The sequence below is a fragment of the Chiloscyllium plagiosum genome, unplaced genomic scaffold, assembly GCF_037043375.1.
Source record: "Chiloscyllium plagiosum isolate Xiang-an unplaced genomic scaffold, Cpla_swu_hap1 HiC_scaffold_50, whole genome shotgun sequence".
Classification (NCBI taxonomy): Eukaryota; Metazoa; Chordata; class Chondrichthyes; order Orectolobiformes; family Hemiscylliidae; genus Chiloscyllium; species Chiloscyllium plagiosum.
Genome location: NW_028270188.1, coordinates 48167253 through 48185733, shown reverse-complemented (window position 1 = coordinate 48185733; position 18481 = coordinate 48167253). Strand labels below are relative to the sequence as shown.

General features: G+C 56.8%; 1 protein-coding gene across 1 annotated transcript; it reads left to right on the top strand.

Moving 5' to 3' along the window:
* The first annotated feature begins 6215 nt into the window (after nucleotides 1-6215).
* On the top strand, nucleotides 6216-11362 carry LOC122546870 (uncharacterized). Its single transcript, XM_087985106.1, has 2 exons — nucleotides 6216-6442; nucleotides 7770-11362. Exon 2 carries the CDS (start codon nucleotides 8036-8038, stop codon nucleotides 11360-11362), a length of 3327 nt encoding a protein of 1108 aa, XP_087841232.1. The 5' UTR covers nucleotides 6216-6442; nucleotides 7770-8035.
* Nucleotides 11363-18481: the final 7119 nt, after the last annotated feature.

The window sequence follows — 18481 nt, the reverse complement described above, 5'->3', positions numbered from 1 at the left end:
GAGAGGCCGGGGACCGTCTTGACTTATTCATTGATGCACGAGCCACGGGTCATCCCTCAGGCTAGGCCGTCGCTCGTTTCCCGTCGCCAACTCCCCGCCTAAAACCCCTTCCTGAAGCAGCAGCTTCTCCAGAAACACGATGAAGGGCTTATGCCCGAAACATCGACTCTCCTGCTCCTCGGACGCTGTGTTTTTCCAGCGCCTCGCTTTTAAACCACAAAATAAAGAACAGCCAGTTTCAGCCACAGGCCGTGTAAACCAGACCGGGTTCGGATATCAGAGCTGTGAACTGGAGGAGGCCATTCAGCCCCTCAGACGTGCTCCCCCGCTATACGCGATCATGGTTAATTCCAGACACAGGGAGAATGTGCAAACTCCACACAGTCAGTCGCCTGAGGCGGGATTTGAAGCCAGAGACCTGGGTTCAATTCCCGCCTCAGGCGACTGACTGTGTGGAGTTTGCAAATGTGCAGGTTAGGTGAATTGTACATGCTAAATTGCCCGTAGTGTTAAGTGAAGGGGTAAATGTAGGGGAATGAGTCTGGGTGGGTTGCGCTTCAGCGGGTCGGTGTGGACTTATCGGGCCGAAGGGCCTGTTTCCACACTGTAGGGAACCTAATCTAATCTAATCTGTGCCTCAACTCCTGCATGCTCCCCGTAACCCTTCAGCCTGTTACTCAGTAAAAACTCCTCCTTAAGTGTATTCACTTGTCCCAGCATCCACCACAGTCTGCGGGAGTGAATTCCACAGACTCGCGACGTTTTGAGAGAGGTCGTTTCTCCTCATCCCTCTTTTAAAAGTGCTGCCCTTAAGCCTAAACCTCTGCCCACTTGTTCTAGATTGGCCCACTGAGGGAATGTCAGGTAAACACTGACCCATACTAAACATGGACAGTTTTCCACCCCGGTCTTCCCTCACACTCCTGACTTGTGCCTGATCGATGGTGGATAGACACTGGGGAGTCAGGGGGTGGGCTACTCGCTGCAGGATTCCCAGCCTCTGACCTGCTCTTGTAGCCACTGGGTTTAAGTGCCAAGTCTAGTGGAGATTCTGGTCAATGATAACCCCCAGGACGTTGATAAGGGTTTCTGGATGGTAACACCATCGAATGTCATGGGGTGATGGGAGATCTTTTCTCATTGGAGAAGGTCATTGCCTGGCATTTGTGTTTTACAAATGTTACTTGTCACTTGTCAGCCCAAGTCTGAGTCTTGTTCAGGTCTTGTTGCATTTGAATATGGACTGCTTCAGTATTTGAGGAGATGTGAATGGTGCTGAACATCAGCGAACATCCCCACCTTATGATGGAGGGAAGGTCATTGATGAAGCAGCTGAAGATGGTTGGGCCTAGGATACTACCCTGAGGAACTCCTACAGAGATGTCCTGGAGCTGAGATGACTGACCTCCAACATCCATATCTTCCTCTGTGCCAAGTATGACTCCAACCAGCCAGAGAGTTTGCCCCCGATACACATTGATTCCAATTAAAGACTTAAAGAACTGCAGATGCTGTAAATCAGAAACAGAGGTTGCTGGAAAAGCTCAGCAGGTCTGGCAGCATCTGTGAAGAGAAATCAGAGTTAACGTTTCGGGTCCTCAGAACCCATTGGTTGCCAGGGCACCTTGATGCCCCACACAGTCAACTGACTCGGGTGTTGAAAATTGTGTGGGATGTAGACAGGATAGTTGGAGAGAAGCCTCTCCCCTTCGTAGAGGGGTCCAACAGCAGGAGGTTTGGTGGAGATTTGAAGGAACATCTCCCCCAGAGAGTTGTGGTACCTGGCATTCACTGACTTTTAAGACTTTTAAGGAGTGCTTGAAATACTATTAAATACAAAGCTCTGGGTCAAGTATGGCAACTTGGGATTAAAATAGATGAATGTTTGATGATGGGAGCAGACACTGGATAAAATGTTCTTACTGTACAGTAAAAACTTTCATCTCTCTCTCTCAAAACATTTTTAAAATTCATTTGTGGGATGTGGGTGTCGCTGGCAGGGCCCGGCATTTATTGCCCCATCCCTAGTTGCCTCTTGAGGTGGGGGGAGAGTTGCCTTCTTGAATGGCTGCAGTCCACCTGCTGTGGGTTGACCCCCCCACCCCATCACGATGCCCTCAGACAGGGAATTCTAGGATTTTGACCCAGTGACAGTGAAGGAGCACTAATATCTTTCCAAGTCAGGACGGGTGAATGGCTCAGAGGTGAACTTGTACGGGGTGGTGTGCCCATGTATCTGCTGCTCCTAGTCCTTCCAGGTGGAGGTGGCTGTTGGTTTGGAAGGTGCTGTCTGAGGATCTTTGGTGAGTTTCTGCAGTGCACCTTGTAGACGGTGCTCACTGCTGCTACTGAGCGTCGGTGGTGGGAGGGGATGTTTGTGGATGTGGTGCCAAATAAGTGGGTTGCTCTGCCCTGGATGGTGTTGAGTTTCTTCAGTGTTATTGGGGCTGCCCCCATCCAGGGCAAGTGGGGAGTATTCCCTCACACCCCTAACTTGTGTCTTGTAGATGGTGGACAGGATTTGGGGGAGTCAGGAGGTGGGTTACTTGCTGCAGGATTCCCAGCCTCTGGCCTGCTCTTGCAGCCAAAGGGTTTATGTGGTGAGCCCAGTTGAGTTTCTGGTCAATGATAACCCCCAGGACGTTGATAGTGGGGGGATTCAGTGATGGTAACATCATTGAATGTCAAGGGATGGTGGTTAGGTTGTCTCTTTGTGGTGATGGTCATTGTCTGGCATTTGTTTAGGGTAAATGTTATTTGCCACTTGTCAGCCCAGGCCTGGATGTTGTCCAGATCTTGCTGCATTTGGACACGGACTGCTTCAGTATCTGAGGAGTTGCGAATGATGCTGAATAATTGTCGTGGCTCAGTGGTTAGCACTGCTGCCTCACAGCACCAGGGTCCCAGGTTCGATTCCAGCCTTGGATGACTGTCTGTGTGGAGTTTGCACATTCTCTCTGCGTGGGTTTCCTCCGGGTGCTCCGGTTTCCTCCCACAGTCCAAAGATGTGCAGGTTAGGTGGATTGGTCATGGGAAATTGCCCATAGTGTCAGGTGCATTAGTCAGAGGGCAATGGGTCTGGGTGGGTTACTCTTCGGAGGGTCGGTGCGGACTTGTTGGGCCGAAGGGTCTGTTTCAACACTGTAGGGAATCTAATCTAATCAATCATCAGTGAACATCCCCACCGCTGACCTTATGACAGAGGGAAGGTCATTGATGAAGCAGCTGAATATAGTTCAAACATATTAATGATAAAAAAATTAATGAAGGGGAGAGTGGGATCCATAAAGCACAAGCAGGGAAGGCTGCTCGCTGAAGTAAAGGATATGGCAGAGGTCCTAAATGAATATTTTGCTTCTGTCTTTACCAAGTTAGAAGATGGTGACAATGACCTGGTTGAAAACGCCGGTGCTGAGCAACTGAACTGTACAGAGAGAGAGAGAGAGAGAGATAAAGAAGAGGCACTACTGGGAGCACTGCAGGTAGCGAAGTCTCCAGGCCTAGAGAGGATGCATCCCCAGGTTGCTGAGAGAGTTAAGGGAGTAAATTATGGAGCCGTTGACAGAAATTTCCTCGGCTGATCCGAGTACAGGATTAATCCTCGAAGACTGGAGAACTGTAAATGTGAAACCGCAGTTTAAGAAAGGAACAACGGATAACCCAGGGAACTACAGACCTGTCAGCCTGACATCAATCGTGGGAAAACTGATGGGAGGCCATCAGACAGGAGAAGGTAAATACACACTGAGACCAAAAATGAGTAAAGACTACACACTAAAGGGCAGGTCATGCCTGACAAATTTACTCGAGTTCTTTGACGAGGTTACACACACAGTGGATGAGGGTAATGCTGTGGATATTGTCAATTTGGACTTTCAGAAAGCATTTTATACAGTACATCATGGCAGTCTGGTTAGCAAATTAAAAATTTTTGGTGTTGGTGGGTCCTTGGCAACATTGGCTAAAAGACAGGAAACAGAGAGAGGGTAGCAATAGATAGCCATTGGAGATGAGGTGAAAGTGGTGTCCCTTGGGATTGGGGACCCTTGCTTTTTCTGATTTTTATACATGATTTGGAGATGGGTGTTAGGGCAAAACCTCTAAACTTGCTGATGATACTAAGCTAGGGAGAATAGTGAATTCTCCCTGTGAGCAACTTCAAAGGGACATTGACAAGTTGGCCAAATGGGCAGATGGATTTCAGTGCAACAAAACATGAGGTTATTGTGTTTTGGTAGCTGTAACATGGAGAGACAACACAGGCTCAATGGGACAACTCTGAGGAGAATGCAGGAGCAGAGGGACCTCACGGTTCAAGTGGATGATTCTCTGACGGTGGCCAGGCAAGTTGAAATAGTTGTTAAGAAAGCTTAGAGGATCCTTGGGTTTATAAATAGAGTAATTGTTCTGAGGACATTTGGAAGACTGTGTTCGGTTCTGGTCACCTTTTTTAAGGAAGGATGCTTAATGCTTTGGAGAGAATTCAAAGGAGATTTACACAAGAACGAGGGATTTTAGATACAAGGAAAGATTAGAGAGATTGGGTTTGTTCTCCTGGATGCAGAGAAGATTAAGCAGTGACCTTATTGAGATGCTCAAAATTATGAACAATATTAGCAAGGTAAAGAAGGATATTCCGTTCCCTATTAACTGGTATGTCAGTAACTAGGGGACACAATTCCAAGGGTGTCAGTAAGACAGCAAGGAGTGAGATGATGAGAAACTTCTTTACTGAGAGAGTTGTCAGGATTTGGAATGTACTGCCTAGGAGAGTGCTGGAGGCAGATTCCAAAGGAGGGTTCTAAGAGAGCTGGATATATGTCTGAAAAGGATGAATTTAGAGGGATAAGGAGACAGGGCTGGAGGGTGGAAGCACCTGGGAAGCCTGTTTGGGAGTCAGTACAGACTCAAAGTGTTGAATGGCTTCATCCTGCATTGTAGAATCTGATGATTATCTGACCTGGAACTCAGAGTTTGCCCCCCCCCGATACCCATTGATTGTAGTTCTCCCACTCCCACCACATCACACTCTATCCCTACCACATCCGCCCCTCGGTACAACCCCACTGCTCCACCTAAACTCCATCACCCCAACCTAACACCCACCACTCTCCATCTACCACCCAGCTCTTCCGTGCAACCCCACACCCTTCGACCCTCATCCCTAGTCCCCACCCCCACTACCGCCCAAGCTGTATTCACCCAGGAGCAATGTGGGGTGGCTATGTCTGTGCGTGGGGGGCTGAGTGTGTGTCTCTGTGTGGAGGAGGGTGTGTGAGGTGTGGGTGTGTGTGGGGGGTGGGTGTGTGTCTCTGTGTCTGGGTGTGTATGGGGGAATGGATGTGTGTTGAGGTGTGTCAGGGTGGGTGTGTGTCAGGGTGGGTGTGTCTGTGTGTGTCAGGGTATGGGGTGGGTGTATCTCTGGGTGTAGGGGGTGAGTATGTGGGGGTGGGTGGAGGGTGTATGTGTGTGGTGGAGGGGTTGCATGGGTGTGTCTGGGTGTGGGGGTGGGTGTGTGTCTGAATGTGTGGGGATGGATGTGTGTATGTGTGTGAGGGGGTGAGTCTGTGAGGATTGGTGTGAGGGTGTGTGTGTCAGAATGTTTGAGTGTGTGTGTGTGTGTTTCTATGTCTGTGTGTTTGTGTGTGTGGCTGGGTGTGTGTGTGTGTGGGAGATGAGTTTGGGTGTGTGTGTGTCCATGTATGTGGGTGTGCATGTGACTGGGTGTATGTTGGAGTGTGTGTGTGTGTGTCTGGGTGTGTGTGGGTGTATGTGGGTGTGTGGGTGGGTGTATGTCTGGGTGTATGTGGGGGTGTGTGTGTTGGGGGTGTGTGTGTGTATGTTGGGGGAGTTTGTGCGCGTATCTGGGTGTATGTGAGAGTGTGGGTGTGTCTGGATGTGTGTGGGGGTGGGGGGTTTGTATCCATGTGTGTGTGTGCGCGCGCGTGCCTGAGGCTGTATTGTGTGTGTGTGTGTGTGTGTGTGTGTGTGTGTGTGGGGGGGGGGGGTGGGGGTGTCTGGGTGTGGGTGGGTGGGTGTGTTTGTGGGGGAGACCCTGTGCTGGAGCCTGGAGGGAGAGAGCTCAATGCTGCTGCTGTGGATTGTTCCTGGACTGGGGTTAACCAGCTCCTCCCTGACTGGTTCACTCTCCATCCCTAACCAGGACACATTACAGCAGTGCCTTACTCTGGGGCTGGGTAATACCCACAACCAATAACAGAGCAGGCTGTGCCTTGCGTCAGAGAGAGAGAGAGAGTGCAGCGAGAAAGAGAGAGAGTGCAGCGAGGGAGGGTCTGCTATTATCCCCAGTCAGGAGGCTGTGTTCACTGAGAGACAAACACCAGCAGATGCTAAACCTCCCCTCAGCTTGTGGCTCTCAGACCCTCAGCCAAGCCCCCCCCCGCAGGGGTTGGGGGGGGAGGAGCAGGTTACAGCTGCTCAGGTGAGTGAGCAGCCCACACACCCTTCCCCGCAGCCCTGATCACCTCCCCCAGGGGCAGGGCAGCAGGTACGGGGACTGCGAGTGAGAAAGGGGATGGGGAGTGGGGGAGGGGATGGTGTGTGTGTGTGTGTGTTTGCTTGTTTGTTTGTGTCCCACTCTAGCAGATGCACACAGCCCTCCCTGATCCAGCAGGTACACAGGTCGATGCAGAGGGAGAGGTAATGACCGAGACCCCGGCTCAGGATGAGGCAGACCTGCCCCACCCTGCCCTGCTTCCCCCCCACCCCTACTCACGGACACCCCCCAGGGACAGAGCCTGTGCTGGGGTAGGAGCTGAGGGAGCTCAGGGAAGAGCTCCCTGACCTGGCAGAGAGACATGGACGTTGGGGATGAATGAACGGGTTACATACTGCAGCTCCATTTTGAGGGATGCAGGACAGATGGAGCCAGTCTGTCTCTATCTCCTGGTTCACTGCATCTTTCTTCCAGGGATCGGGCTCATTGTCAGTGGACGGTATTCAGCACGGGGCTCCGGGCCTGCCCCTCCCAGACACACACACACACGCACACAGAGACAGACAGACACACACACACACAGGCCCACAGAGATTCACACACACACACACACACACACACAGGCCCACAGAGATTCACACACACACACAGGCCCACAGAGATTCACACACACACACAGGCCCACAGAGATTCACACGCACACAGACACACACACACACAGGCCCACAGAGATTCACACACACACACACACACACACAGGCCCACAGAGATTCACACACACACACACACACACACAGGCCCACAGAGATTCACACGCACACAGACACACACACACACAGGCCCACAGAGATTCACACACACACACACGCACACAGGCCCACAGAGATTCTCACATACGCACACACACACTTGCACACAGAGACAGACAGATACATACACACGCACACACAGACACACAGATAGACAGTCACACACACAGATAGACAGTCACACACACGCTTGCACACAGAGACAGACACACACACACACACAATCTCCCTGACGGACACGGATATACACACAGACAGACACAAACACACTGACGCACAAGGACAGACCGATACACACTGACATATGCATACGCACACATACACCCACAGATACACACTCTCCCCTGGATGATCGGGGTCAGGCTGGTGGGATTAGCAAGGGGATGGGGTTGACGTGGGGGAGGGAGGTGGGGATGTTGCAGTGACGGGAAGGAGCTGTTACTTCGCTGAAACACCCCCCCCCTCTCCTTTCTCTCTGTCTCCGTCTCTTCTCTCCACCACAGCCAGCGCCATGAGTGACCGCGTGTGACCAGAACCGGGGACGCTGACCGGCATTTCGGGGACGGGGGAAGAGTTCAGAGACGAGGAGGTGGTGGGCACGGAGCACGTGGAGAGCAGACAGCAGGAAGGGAACAGCGCCCGAGCAGGAAGTTAAGGAGTCGCTCTCCAACACCCCCCCGCCCCACCCCGCCCTGGTGACTCCCTCAGTCCAGGCCCGAGACCTGGCAGCAGTGAATGGGACAGGGGTTTACCCCCAGGGTGAGGCACTATGATCTCCAGCAGCGGGTACCCCTGTGTCATCCAGGAGTTTGATTGCCTCTTGCCAGTGGACTCCAGCCACCCTTTCACTGCCAAGGAATATGCCCTCACCAACCTCAACGCGCTGCATCTGCGCAGGGCCCCTCTCGCACGTTACGTGGAGGGTTTCATCCTCTCCCCACCCGAGGGTGCTCAGGGCCCCCTCCCCCTGACAGTGGGCACCTGGGAGCACCCGGACAAATGCCGCCCCGTTGACCGTCCGTGGCACCTGGACCCCAACAGCAATGAGCCCGAGCGGCTGTGCCGGTCAGTGGGAGGTGCGCCCCCAGACTCCGGCTCCCCGTCCCCTCCGTCCACTCCATCCCTGTCCTCCCTCACCTCCTCCTCCTCCACCTCCACCTCGTCCTCCTCCACCTCCTCCTCTCCCTCCCCCTCGCCCCTCAGCAGCTGCCCAGAGTCCGACGCCAGCCCGGACACTGGCGTTGGCCGGTCTGTGCGGAGCAGCTCCAGGGGAACGGGGGGACGCCAGGGACCCCCTGCCGCTGACCGTGCTCCCGGACCTGAGCGCGGTAGGGAGCTCCCCTCCAAGGGTCCCCTCGCTCTCCGTCTGGACCTGAACCGCAATCTGGGGGCAGACGGTGGCTTCCCCCCACCCCCTGCAGCTCGGCCCGGTAAAGATGCCCCCCTCCGGTCCCCGCTCTCGCTCCCCCTCTCCTCTGGGGAGGGGCTCCAAGCCACTGTCACCAGGGGGCACCACCCAACGCTGGTGACCCTCTCCCCCTTCGAGGGCGATACCAGGCCCTTCCCCATGCCCCGGGTGCATGGGCAGCACCTCATGACCTTCGATTCACCAACTGGCATCGAGCCCAGCCCCGCAGAGCTCCGCCAGGAGGACGAGGCTCACTCCGCAGAGCTCCGCCGGGAGGACGAGGCTCACTCCGCAGAGCTCCGCCAGGAGGACGAGGCTCACTCCGCCGAGCTCCGCCGGGAGGACGAGGCTCACTCCGCAGAGCTCCGCCGGGAGGACGAGGCTCACTCCGCAGAGCTCCGCCGGGAGGACGAGGCTCACTCCGCAGAGCTCCGCCGGGAGGACGAGGCTCACTCCGCAGAGCTCCGCCGGGAGGACGAGGCTCACTCCGCAGAGCTCCGCCGGGAGGACGAGGCTCACTCCGCAGAGCTCCGCCGGGAGGACAGGGCTCACTCCGCAGAGCTCCGCCGGGAGGACGAGGCTCACTCCGCAGAGCTCCGCCGGGAGGACGAGGCTCACTCCGCAGAGCTCCGCCGGGAGGACGAGGCTCACTCCGCAGAGCTCCGCCGGGAGGACGAGGCTCACTCCGCAGAGCTCCGCCGGGAGGACGAGGCTCACTCCGCAGAGCTCCGCCGGAAGGACGAGGCTCACTCCGCAGAGCTCCGCCGGGAGGACGAGCCCTGCCCTGAGGGGCTCTGTCAGGAGGTCAAAACACAGCCCAGAGAGTTCCTTCAGGGCCGCACTGCAGGACCCAAAGACCACCCAGCAGTGCTCCAATTAGGAGTCAGAGCACAGCTCCACCCGGGGACCAACGGCCAGGCCACAGAGCTCCGCCCAGGGACCAAAACCCAAGTTGCGGAGCTCCGCCCAAGTACCAAATCCCAAGCTGCAGAGCTCTGCTCAGGGACCAAAGCCCAAGTGGTGGAGCTCCGCCCAAGTACCAAATCACAAGCCACAGAGCTCCGCCCAGGGACAAAAGGCCAGGCCACAGAGCTCCGCTCGGGAACCGAAGCACAGGCTGCAGATCTCCGCCCGGGGACCAAAAGCCAGGCCGCCGATCTCCGCCCGGGGGCCAAAGCACAGGCCTCAGACCTCCGCCCGGGAACCAAAAGCCAGGCCACCGATCTCCGCCCGGGAACCAAAAGCCAGGCCGCAGACCTCCGCCCGGGGGCCAAAGCACAGGCCGCAGAACTCCGCCCGGGGGCCAAAAGCCAGGCCGCCGATCTCCGCCCGGGAACCAAAAGCCAGGCCGCAGACCTCCGCCTGGGGACCAAAAGCAAGGCCGCAGATCTCCGCCCGGGGACCAAAAGCCAGGCCGCAGATCTCCGCCTGGGAACGAAAAGCCAAGTTGCAGAGCTCCGCCCGGGGACCAAAAGCCAGGCCGCGGACCTCTGCCCGGGGACCAAAAGCCAGGCCGCGGACCTCTGCCCGGGGACCAAAAGCCAGGCCGCGGACCTCTGCCCGGGGACCAAAAGCCAGGCCGCAGATCTCCGCCCGGGGACCAAAAGCCAGGCCGCGGACCTCCGCCCGGGGACCAAACGCCAGGCCGCGGACCTCTGCCCGGGGACCAAAAGCCAGGCCGCGGACCTCTGCCCGGGGACCAAAAGCCAGGCCGCAGATCTCCGCCCGGGGACCAAAAGCCAGGCCACAGATCTCCGCCCGGGGACCAAAAGCCAGGCCTCAGAGCTCCGCGCGGGGATCAAAGGCCAGGCCTCAGAGCTCCGCCCGGGGACCAAAGCACAGGCCTCAGAGCTCCACCCAGGGACCAAAGCGCAGGCCTCAGAGCTCCGCGCGGGGACCAAAGGCCAGGCCGCAGACCTCCGCCCAGGGACCAAAGGCCAGGCCGCAGAGCTCCACCCGAGGACCAAAGGCCAGGCCGCAGAGCTCCGCCCAGGGACCAAATCGCAGTCTGATACCAGGAGCCCAAGGAACATCACCTCTTTCCATGAATTGGCCCAGAAACGAAGACAGAGTACAGCTGGACAGTCAACAGTCAAAGTGAAAGAGGACAGGAGTGATTGGTTAATCACCTTCTCCCCCGAGAGCGAGATGCCCATGGCCACTGGTGGTCCATGCCCGGAACCCGGGAGCCGGCACAAGGAAGTGACCACCTTCAGGGAACTCCGTTACAGAACCCACCTGGGCAGGTGGAACCTCCCGCCAGTTCCCAGTGAGGCGAGGCCTAGCTCCCCCAGACCCCAGACCATGAGGAGCAGCAGGGAGCCAGGCCCAGGTCCCAGAGAGACAACACTGAGGCCAGGCCCAGGTCAAACGTCAGGAGAGCAGGAGACTGGAGGCCGGACAGAGAACACAGGATCGAGAGCGGACCCCCGGAGCTGGTCAGAGCAGGCGTTGGGGGTATCGGACACCCAGCATGATGGAGGGGGAGCTGGAGAGACCGGCTCAGAGAGCAGTCAGTTCCTCAGACAACAGCAACCCCAGAAGGTATTGGCCGGAGCAGGCCAAGGGAAGGAGCAAGCTGTGACGGGTGGAGGAACTAACCAAGGGCGAGGAAAGGCTGATGGCCAAGACAAGAACAGGAAGGAAGGTAAGGGAGCTCGGGGAGCAGAGACCAAGCTGCTGCAATAGTGGGTGGGTGTGTGTGTGTGTCAGTGCTCCCTCAGCACTGACCCTCCGACAGTGCGGCACTCCCTCAGCACTGACCCTCCGACAGTGCGGTGCTCCCTCAGCACTGACCCTCCGACAGTGCGGCACTCCCTCAGCACTGACCCTCCGACAGTGCGGCACTCCCTCAGCACTGACCCTCCGACAGTGTGGCACTCCCTCAGCACTGACCCTCCGACAGTGCCAATTCCCTCAGCGCTGACCCTCCGACAGTGCCCACTCACTCAGCACTGACCCTCCGACAGTGCCCATTCCCTCAGCACTGACCCTCCGACAGTGCCCACTCACTCAGCACTGACCCTCCGACAGTGCCCATTCCCTCAGCGCTGACCCTCCGACAGTGCCCACTCACTCAGCACTGACCCTCCAACAGTGCCCACTCACTCAGCACTGACCCTCCGACAGTGCCCACTCCCTCAGCGACGACCCTCCGACAGTGCCCACTCCCTCAGCACTGACCCTCCGACAGTGCCCACTCCATCAGCACTGACCCTCCGACAGTGCCCACTCCCTCAGCACTGACCCTCCGACAGTGCCCACTCACTCAGCACTGACCCTCCGACGGTGCAGCACTCCCTCAGCACTGACCCTCCAACAGTGCCCACTCACTCAGCACTGACCCTCCAATAATGCGGCACTGACCCTCCGACAGTGCCCACTCACTCTGCACTGACCCTCCGACAGTGCAGCACTCCCTCAGTGCTGACCCTCCAACAGTACGGCGCTCCCTCAGCACTGACCCTCCGACAGTGCGGCACTCCCTCAGCACTGACCCTCCGATAGTGCCCACTCCCTCAGCACTGACCCTCCGACAGTGCCCACTCCCTCAGCACTGACCCTCCGATAGTGCCCACTCCCTCAGCACTGACCCTCCGACAGTGCCCACTCCCTCAGCACTGACCCTCCAACAGTGCCCACTCACTCAGCACTGACCCTCCGACGGTGCAGCACTCCCTCAGCACTGACCCTCCAACAGTGCCCACTCACTCAGCACTGACCCTCCAACAATGCGGCACTGACCCTCCGACAGTGCCCACTCCCTCAGCACTGACCCTCCGACAGTGCCCACTCCCTCAGCACTGACTCTCCGACAGGGCCCACTCCCTCAGCACTGACCCTCTGACAGTGCCCATTCCCTCAGCTCTGACCCTCCAACAGTGCCCACTCACTCAGCACTGACCCTCCGACAGTGCAGCACTCCCTCAGCGCTGACCCTCCAACAGTGCCCACTCACTCTGCACTGACCCTCCGACAGTGCAGCGCTCCCTCAGCGCTGACCCTCCGACAGTGCGGTGCTCCCTCAGCGCTGACCCTCCGACAGTGTGGCGCTCCCTCAGCGCTGACCCTCCGACAGTGTGGCGCTCCCTCAGCGCTGATCCTCCAACAGTGCGGCGCTCCCTCAGCGCTGACCCTCCGACAGTGCCCACTCCCTCAGCACTGACCCTCCGACAGTGCAGCACTCCCTCAGCACTGACCCTCCGACAGTGCAGCGCTCCCTCAGCACCGACCCTCCGACAGTGCCCACTCCCTCTGCACTGACCCTCCGACAGTGCAGCACTCCCTCAGCACTGACCCTCCAACAGTGCCCACTCACTCAGCACTGACCCTCCGACGGTGCAGCACTCCCTCAGCACTGACCCTCCAACAGTGCCCACTCACTCAGCACTGACCCTCCAACAATGCGGCACTGACCCTCCGACAGTGCCCACTCCCTCAGCACTGACCCTCCGACAGGGCCCACTCCCTCAGCACTGACTCTCCGACAGGGCCCACTCCCTCAGCACTGACCCTCTGACAGTGCCCATTCCCTCAGCTCTGACCCTCCAACAGTGCCCACTCACTCAGCACTGACCCTCCGACAGTGCAGCACTCCCTCAGCGCTGACCCTCCAACAGTGCCCACTCACTCTGCACTGACCCTCCGACAGTGCAGCGCTCCCTCAGCGCTGACCCTCCGACAGTGCGGTGCTCACTCAGCACTGACCCTCCGACAGTCCGGTGCTCCCTCAGCGCTGACCCTCCGACAGTGTGGCGCTCCCTCAGCGCTGATCCTCCGACAGTGCGGCGCTCCCTCAGCGCTGACCCTCCGACAGTGCCCACTCCCTCAGCACTGACCCTCCGACAGTGCAGCGTTCCCTCAGCGCTGACCCTCCGGTAGTGCCCACTCCCTCAGCACTGACCCGTCGACAGTGCCCACTCCCTCAGCACTGACCCTCCGACAGTGCCCACTCCCTCAGCACTGACCCTCCGACAGTGCCCACTCCCTCAGCACTGACCTTCCGACAGTGCCCATTCCCTCAGCGCTGACCCTCCGACAGTGCCCACTCCCTCAGCGTTGACCCTCCGACAGTGCCCACTCCCTCAGCGCTGACCCTCCGACAGTGCCCACTCCCTCAGCGCTGACCCTCCGACAGTGCCCACTCCCTCAGCGCTGACCCTCCGGCAGTGCCCATTCCCTCAGCACTGACCCTCCGACAGTGCCCACTCACTCAGCACTGACCCTCCGACGGTGCCGCACTCCCTCAGCACCGACCCTCCGACAGTGCCCACTCCCTCTGCACTGACCCTCCGACAGTGCAGCACTCCCTCAGCACTGACCCTCCGACAGTGCCCACTCCCTCAGCACTGACCCTCTGACAGTGCAGCCTCCCTCAGCACTGACCCTCCGACAGTGCAGCACTCCCTGAGCACTGACCCTCCGACTGTGCCCTCTCCCTCAGCACTGACCCTCTGACATTGCAGCACTCCCTCAGCACTGACCCTCTGACAGTGCGGCACTCCCTCAGCACTGACCCTCCGACAGTGCAGCACTCACTCAGCACTGACCCTCTGACAATGCAGCACTCCCTCAGCACTGACCCTCCGACAGTGCAGCATTCCCTCAGCACTGACCCTCTGAGAGTGCAGCACTCACTCAGCACTGACCCTACGACAGTGCGGCACTCCCTCAGCACTGACGCTCTGACAGTGCAGCACTCCCTGAGCACTGACCCTCTGACAGTGCAGCACTCCCTCAGCACTGACACTACGACAGTGCGGCACTCCCTCAGCACTGATGCTCTGACAGTGCAGCACTCCCTGAGCACTGACCCTCTGACAGTGCAGCACTCCCTCAGCACTGACCCTCTGACAGTGCAGCACTCCCTCAGCACTGACCCTCCTACAGTGTGCTGTGTGATGTTGGAGCTGGTAACTGTGTGTCTGATCACAGTAGTTGGTGGCAAGAGAGACTCCCAGTTAAAGAAGGTAAGGGGAATGATCACGGAGGTTTCGGGAGTGAATTCCTGTAATGTTCTGGAGCCCAGGCAGCTGATGGCACAGTGGGGCGATGGGAATCTCTGATGGAATTTTCGAATCTCTGCCCCCTGCACTTGTATCTCCTGCCAGTGTCTCCAAGACCCCAAGATCCCCAGAGCAGCCTGAAGGGTGCTATGTAAATTCAAGATTGTCTGGCTGGCCCTCTGAGGTTAATTGCTGTTTGACCATCCTGACCTGAACTGTTTTCCTGAAGCCCAGCATGGACACCCATCTCCTGTGTCCTGCTGTGTTCGTCTCGTCCTGTCATGGGGAAGGGGACAGGACTCAGACCAACTGTGGTGTTACAGAGACTGTACTGGGGGAGGTCATGGTCTCCTGGTGTTAGTCCGAGAGATGTACAGTACAGAAGCAGACCCTTTGGTCCATCTTGTCCATGCTGACCCAGATATCCTAACCTAACCTAGTCCCACCTGCCAGCACCCGGCCCATATCCCTCCAAACCCTTCCTATTCATATACCCATCCAGATGCCTTTTAAATGCTGTCATTGTACCAGCCTCCACCACATTCTCTGGCAGCTAATTCCATACACGTACCACCCTCTGCGTGAAAAAGTTGCCCCTTAGGTCTCTTTTATTTCTTTCCCCTCTCACCCTAAACCTATGCCCTCTAGTTCTGGACTCCCCAACCCCAGGGAAAAGACTTTGCCTATTTACCCTATCCATGCCCCTCATAATTTTGTAAACCTCTATAAGGTCACCTCTCAGCCTCCGACGCTCCAGAGAAAACACCCCAGCCTGTTCAGCCTCTCCCTGTAGCTCAGATCCTCCAACCCTGGCAACATCCTTGTAAATCGTTTCTGAACCCTTTCAAGTTTCACAGCATCCTTCCTATAGCAGGGAGACCAGAATTGCGCGTAGGATTTTTAGACTATTCGTATGTAACGTTCTGGGGACCCGGGCTTGATTCGTGACAAGGCAGATGGTTGGTTTTGAACTCAATTTTTAAACAAATAATCTGGATTTAACAGTCTAACATTGTCAGTGGAACCTCACCTCGGTCACTAGTCTCCTAGAGGGAAGGAAACTGCTGTCCTTACCTGGTCTGGCCTACACGTGACTCCAGACCCACAGCAATGTGGTTGTCCCTTGACTGCTCTGTGGGCAATTAGGGACGGGCAGTGATTCCTGCTGTCCCATAAATGAATTCCAGTCGGTGATTGGGGTGGGAGTGTTGGGGCTCGGAATACTCCTGGACTGTCCCCTCGTAATGCCTGAGCTTTCCTGGTTGGCAGCCCTGCTTTCTGAGACTTTCTGTGACTTGTTCCATCATCGGTGACCGTGCCTGAGTCACAGAGAGAGAGGAGCCCCACCCTGGGGAGGGATGAGGGAGGGTACCTCACCCCACCTCACAGCACAGCCTGAGATTCAGGGTGAGTTCACCAGAAGTTAAGGTTGCGCGGGTGTGTGTGTGAGTGAGTGTGAGTGAGGGTCTTATATCCTCATGTCTGAGAGGGTCGTTAGCTCCCTCAATGTAGGGAGAGGGGGGGGTGGGGTGGGGAGGCGGGCTGTAGTTCGGTCCCCGGGTCCTGCGAGACACAGTTGGAGAAGCTCAGTGGGTCTGTGCAGTGAAAGAAAGCAAGATTCACATTTCAGGTCCGGCTCTGTCCTGGTCACACACTCCAGGCCAGTGTGTGTCTGAGGATCCACGTCCTTGCTTCAGGACAGGGACACGGGGCTAGTTTTAAGGTGGGGCTGGGGGGAAGGAATGGGAACATGGAGAGCCCTGGTCTGGATGAAAAGCCTGGGGGGAGGTCAGTTGGAATGGTCATCAATGGACTGGAGAGATTTTACTTGGTTCCAAACATCCAAGGGACCAGAAAATTCAACGGAAACATGGATTGATCAGACTGAAGGGTGTACCAAGGGTTAGCGGGACAGAATACAGGAACCGACTGCCCAACCCTCATGACATGAAGGGGATGTGCCAAAGGCACTATCAATGTGTTGGATTGTGCGGTGCGTGAGTGTAAGCTGGATTGTGTGGTGAGTGTGTGTGAGCTGGATTGTGTGGTGAATGTGTGTGAGCTGGATTGTGCGGTGAGTGTGTGTGAGCTGGATTGTGCGGTGAATGTGTGTGAGCTGGATTGTGCGGTGAGTGTGTGTGAGCTGAATTGTGTGGTGAGTGTGAGTGAGCTGGATTGTGTGGTGAATGTGTGTGAGCTGGATTGTGCGGTCAGTGTGTGTGAGTTGGATTGTGCGGTGAATGTGTGTGGGCTGGATTGTGTGGTGAGTGTGTGTGAGCTGGATTGTGGGGTGGGTGTTTGTGAGCTGGATTGTGTGGTGAGTGTGTGTGAGCTGGATTGTGTGGTGAGTGTGTGTGAGCTGGATTGTGGGGTGGGTGTTTGTGAGCTGGATTGTGTGGTGAGTGTGTGTGAGCTGGATTGTGGGGTGGGTGTTTGTGAGCTGGATTGTGTGGTGAGTGTGTGTGAGCTGGATTGTGTGGTGAGTGTGTGAGAGCTGGATTGTGTGGTGAATGTGTGTGAGCTGGATTGTGCGGTGAGTGTGTGTGAGCTGGATTGTGCGGTGAATGTGTGTGGGCTGGATTGTGTGGTGAGTGTGTGTGAGCTGGATTGTGGGGTGGATGTTTGTGAGCTGGATTGTGCGGTCAGTGTGTGTGAGCTGGATAGTGCGGTGAATGTGTGTGAGCTGGATTGTGCGGTGAGTGTGTGTGAGCTGGATTGTGGGGTGGGTGTGTGTGAGCTGGATTGTGCAGTGAGTGTGTGTGAGCTGGATTGTGCGGTGAGTGTGTGAGAGCTGGACTGTGCGGTGAGTGTGTGTGGGCTGGACTGTGCGGTGAGTGTGTGTGAGCTGGACTGTGCGGTGAGTGTGTGTGAGCTGGACTGTGTGGTGAGTGTGTGTGAGCTGGACTGTGTGGTGAGTGTGAGTGAGCTGGATTGTGCGGTGAGTGTGTGTGAGCTGGATTGTGTGGTGAGTGTGTGTGAGCTGGATTGTGTGGAGAGTGTGTGTGAGCTGGATTGTGTGGAGAGTGTGTGTGAGCTGGATTGTGTGGAGAGTGTGTGTGAGCTGGACTGTGTGGTGAGTGTGTGTGAGCTGGACTGTGTGGTGAGTGTGTGTGAGCTGGACTGTGTGGTGAGTGTGTGTGAGCTGGACTGTGTGGTGAGTGTGTGTGAGCTGGATTGTGCGGTGAGTGTGTGTGGGCAGGATCGTGCGGTGAGTGTGTGTGGGCAGGATCGTGCGGTGAGTGTGTGTGGGCAGGATCGTGCGGTGAGTGTGTGAGAGCTGGACTGTGCGGTGAGTGTGTGTGAGTTGGATTGTGCGGTGAGTGTGTGTGAGCTGGATTGTGTGGTGAGTGTGTATGAGCTGGATTGTGCGGTGATTGTGTGTGAGCTGGATTGTGCGGTGAGTGTGTGTGAGCTGGACTGTGCGGTGAATGTGTGTGAACTGGATTGTGTGGTGAGTGTGTGTGAGCTGGACTGTGTGGTGACTGTGTGAGTGAGCTGTATTGTGTGGTGAGTGTGTGTGAGCTGTATTGTGTGGTGAGTGTGAGTGAGCTGTATTGTGCGGTGAGTGTGTGGGAGCTGGATTGTGCGGTGAGTGTGTGTGAGCTGGATTGTGCGGTGAGTGTGTGTGAGATGGACTGTGCGGTGAGTGTGTGTGAGATGGACTGTGCGGTGAGTGTGTGTGAGCTGGATTGTGTGGAGAGTGTGTGTGAGCTGGATTGTGTGGAGAGTGTGAGTGAGCTGGATTGTGCGGTGAGTGTGTGTGAGCTGGACTGTGTGGTGAGTGTGTGTGAGCTGGATTGTG

Coding starts and splice junctions, on each gene's coding strand:
- LOC122546870 (XM_087985106.1), top strand. CDS start 8,036: ATGATCTCCAGCAGCGGGTACCCCTGTGTCATCCAGGAGTTTGATTGC.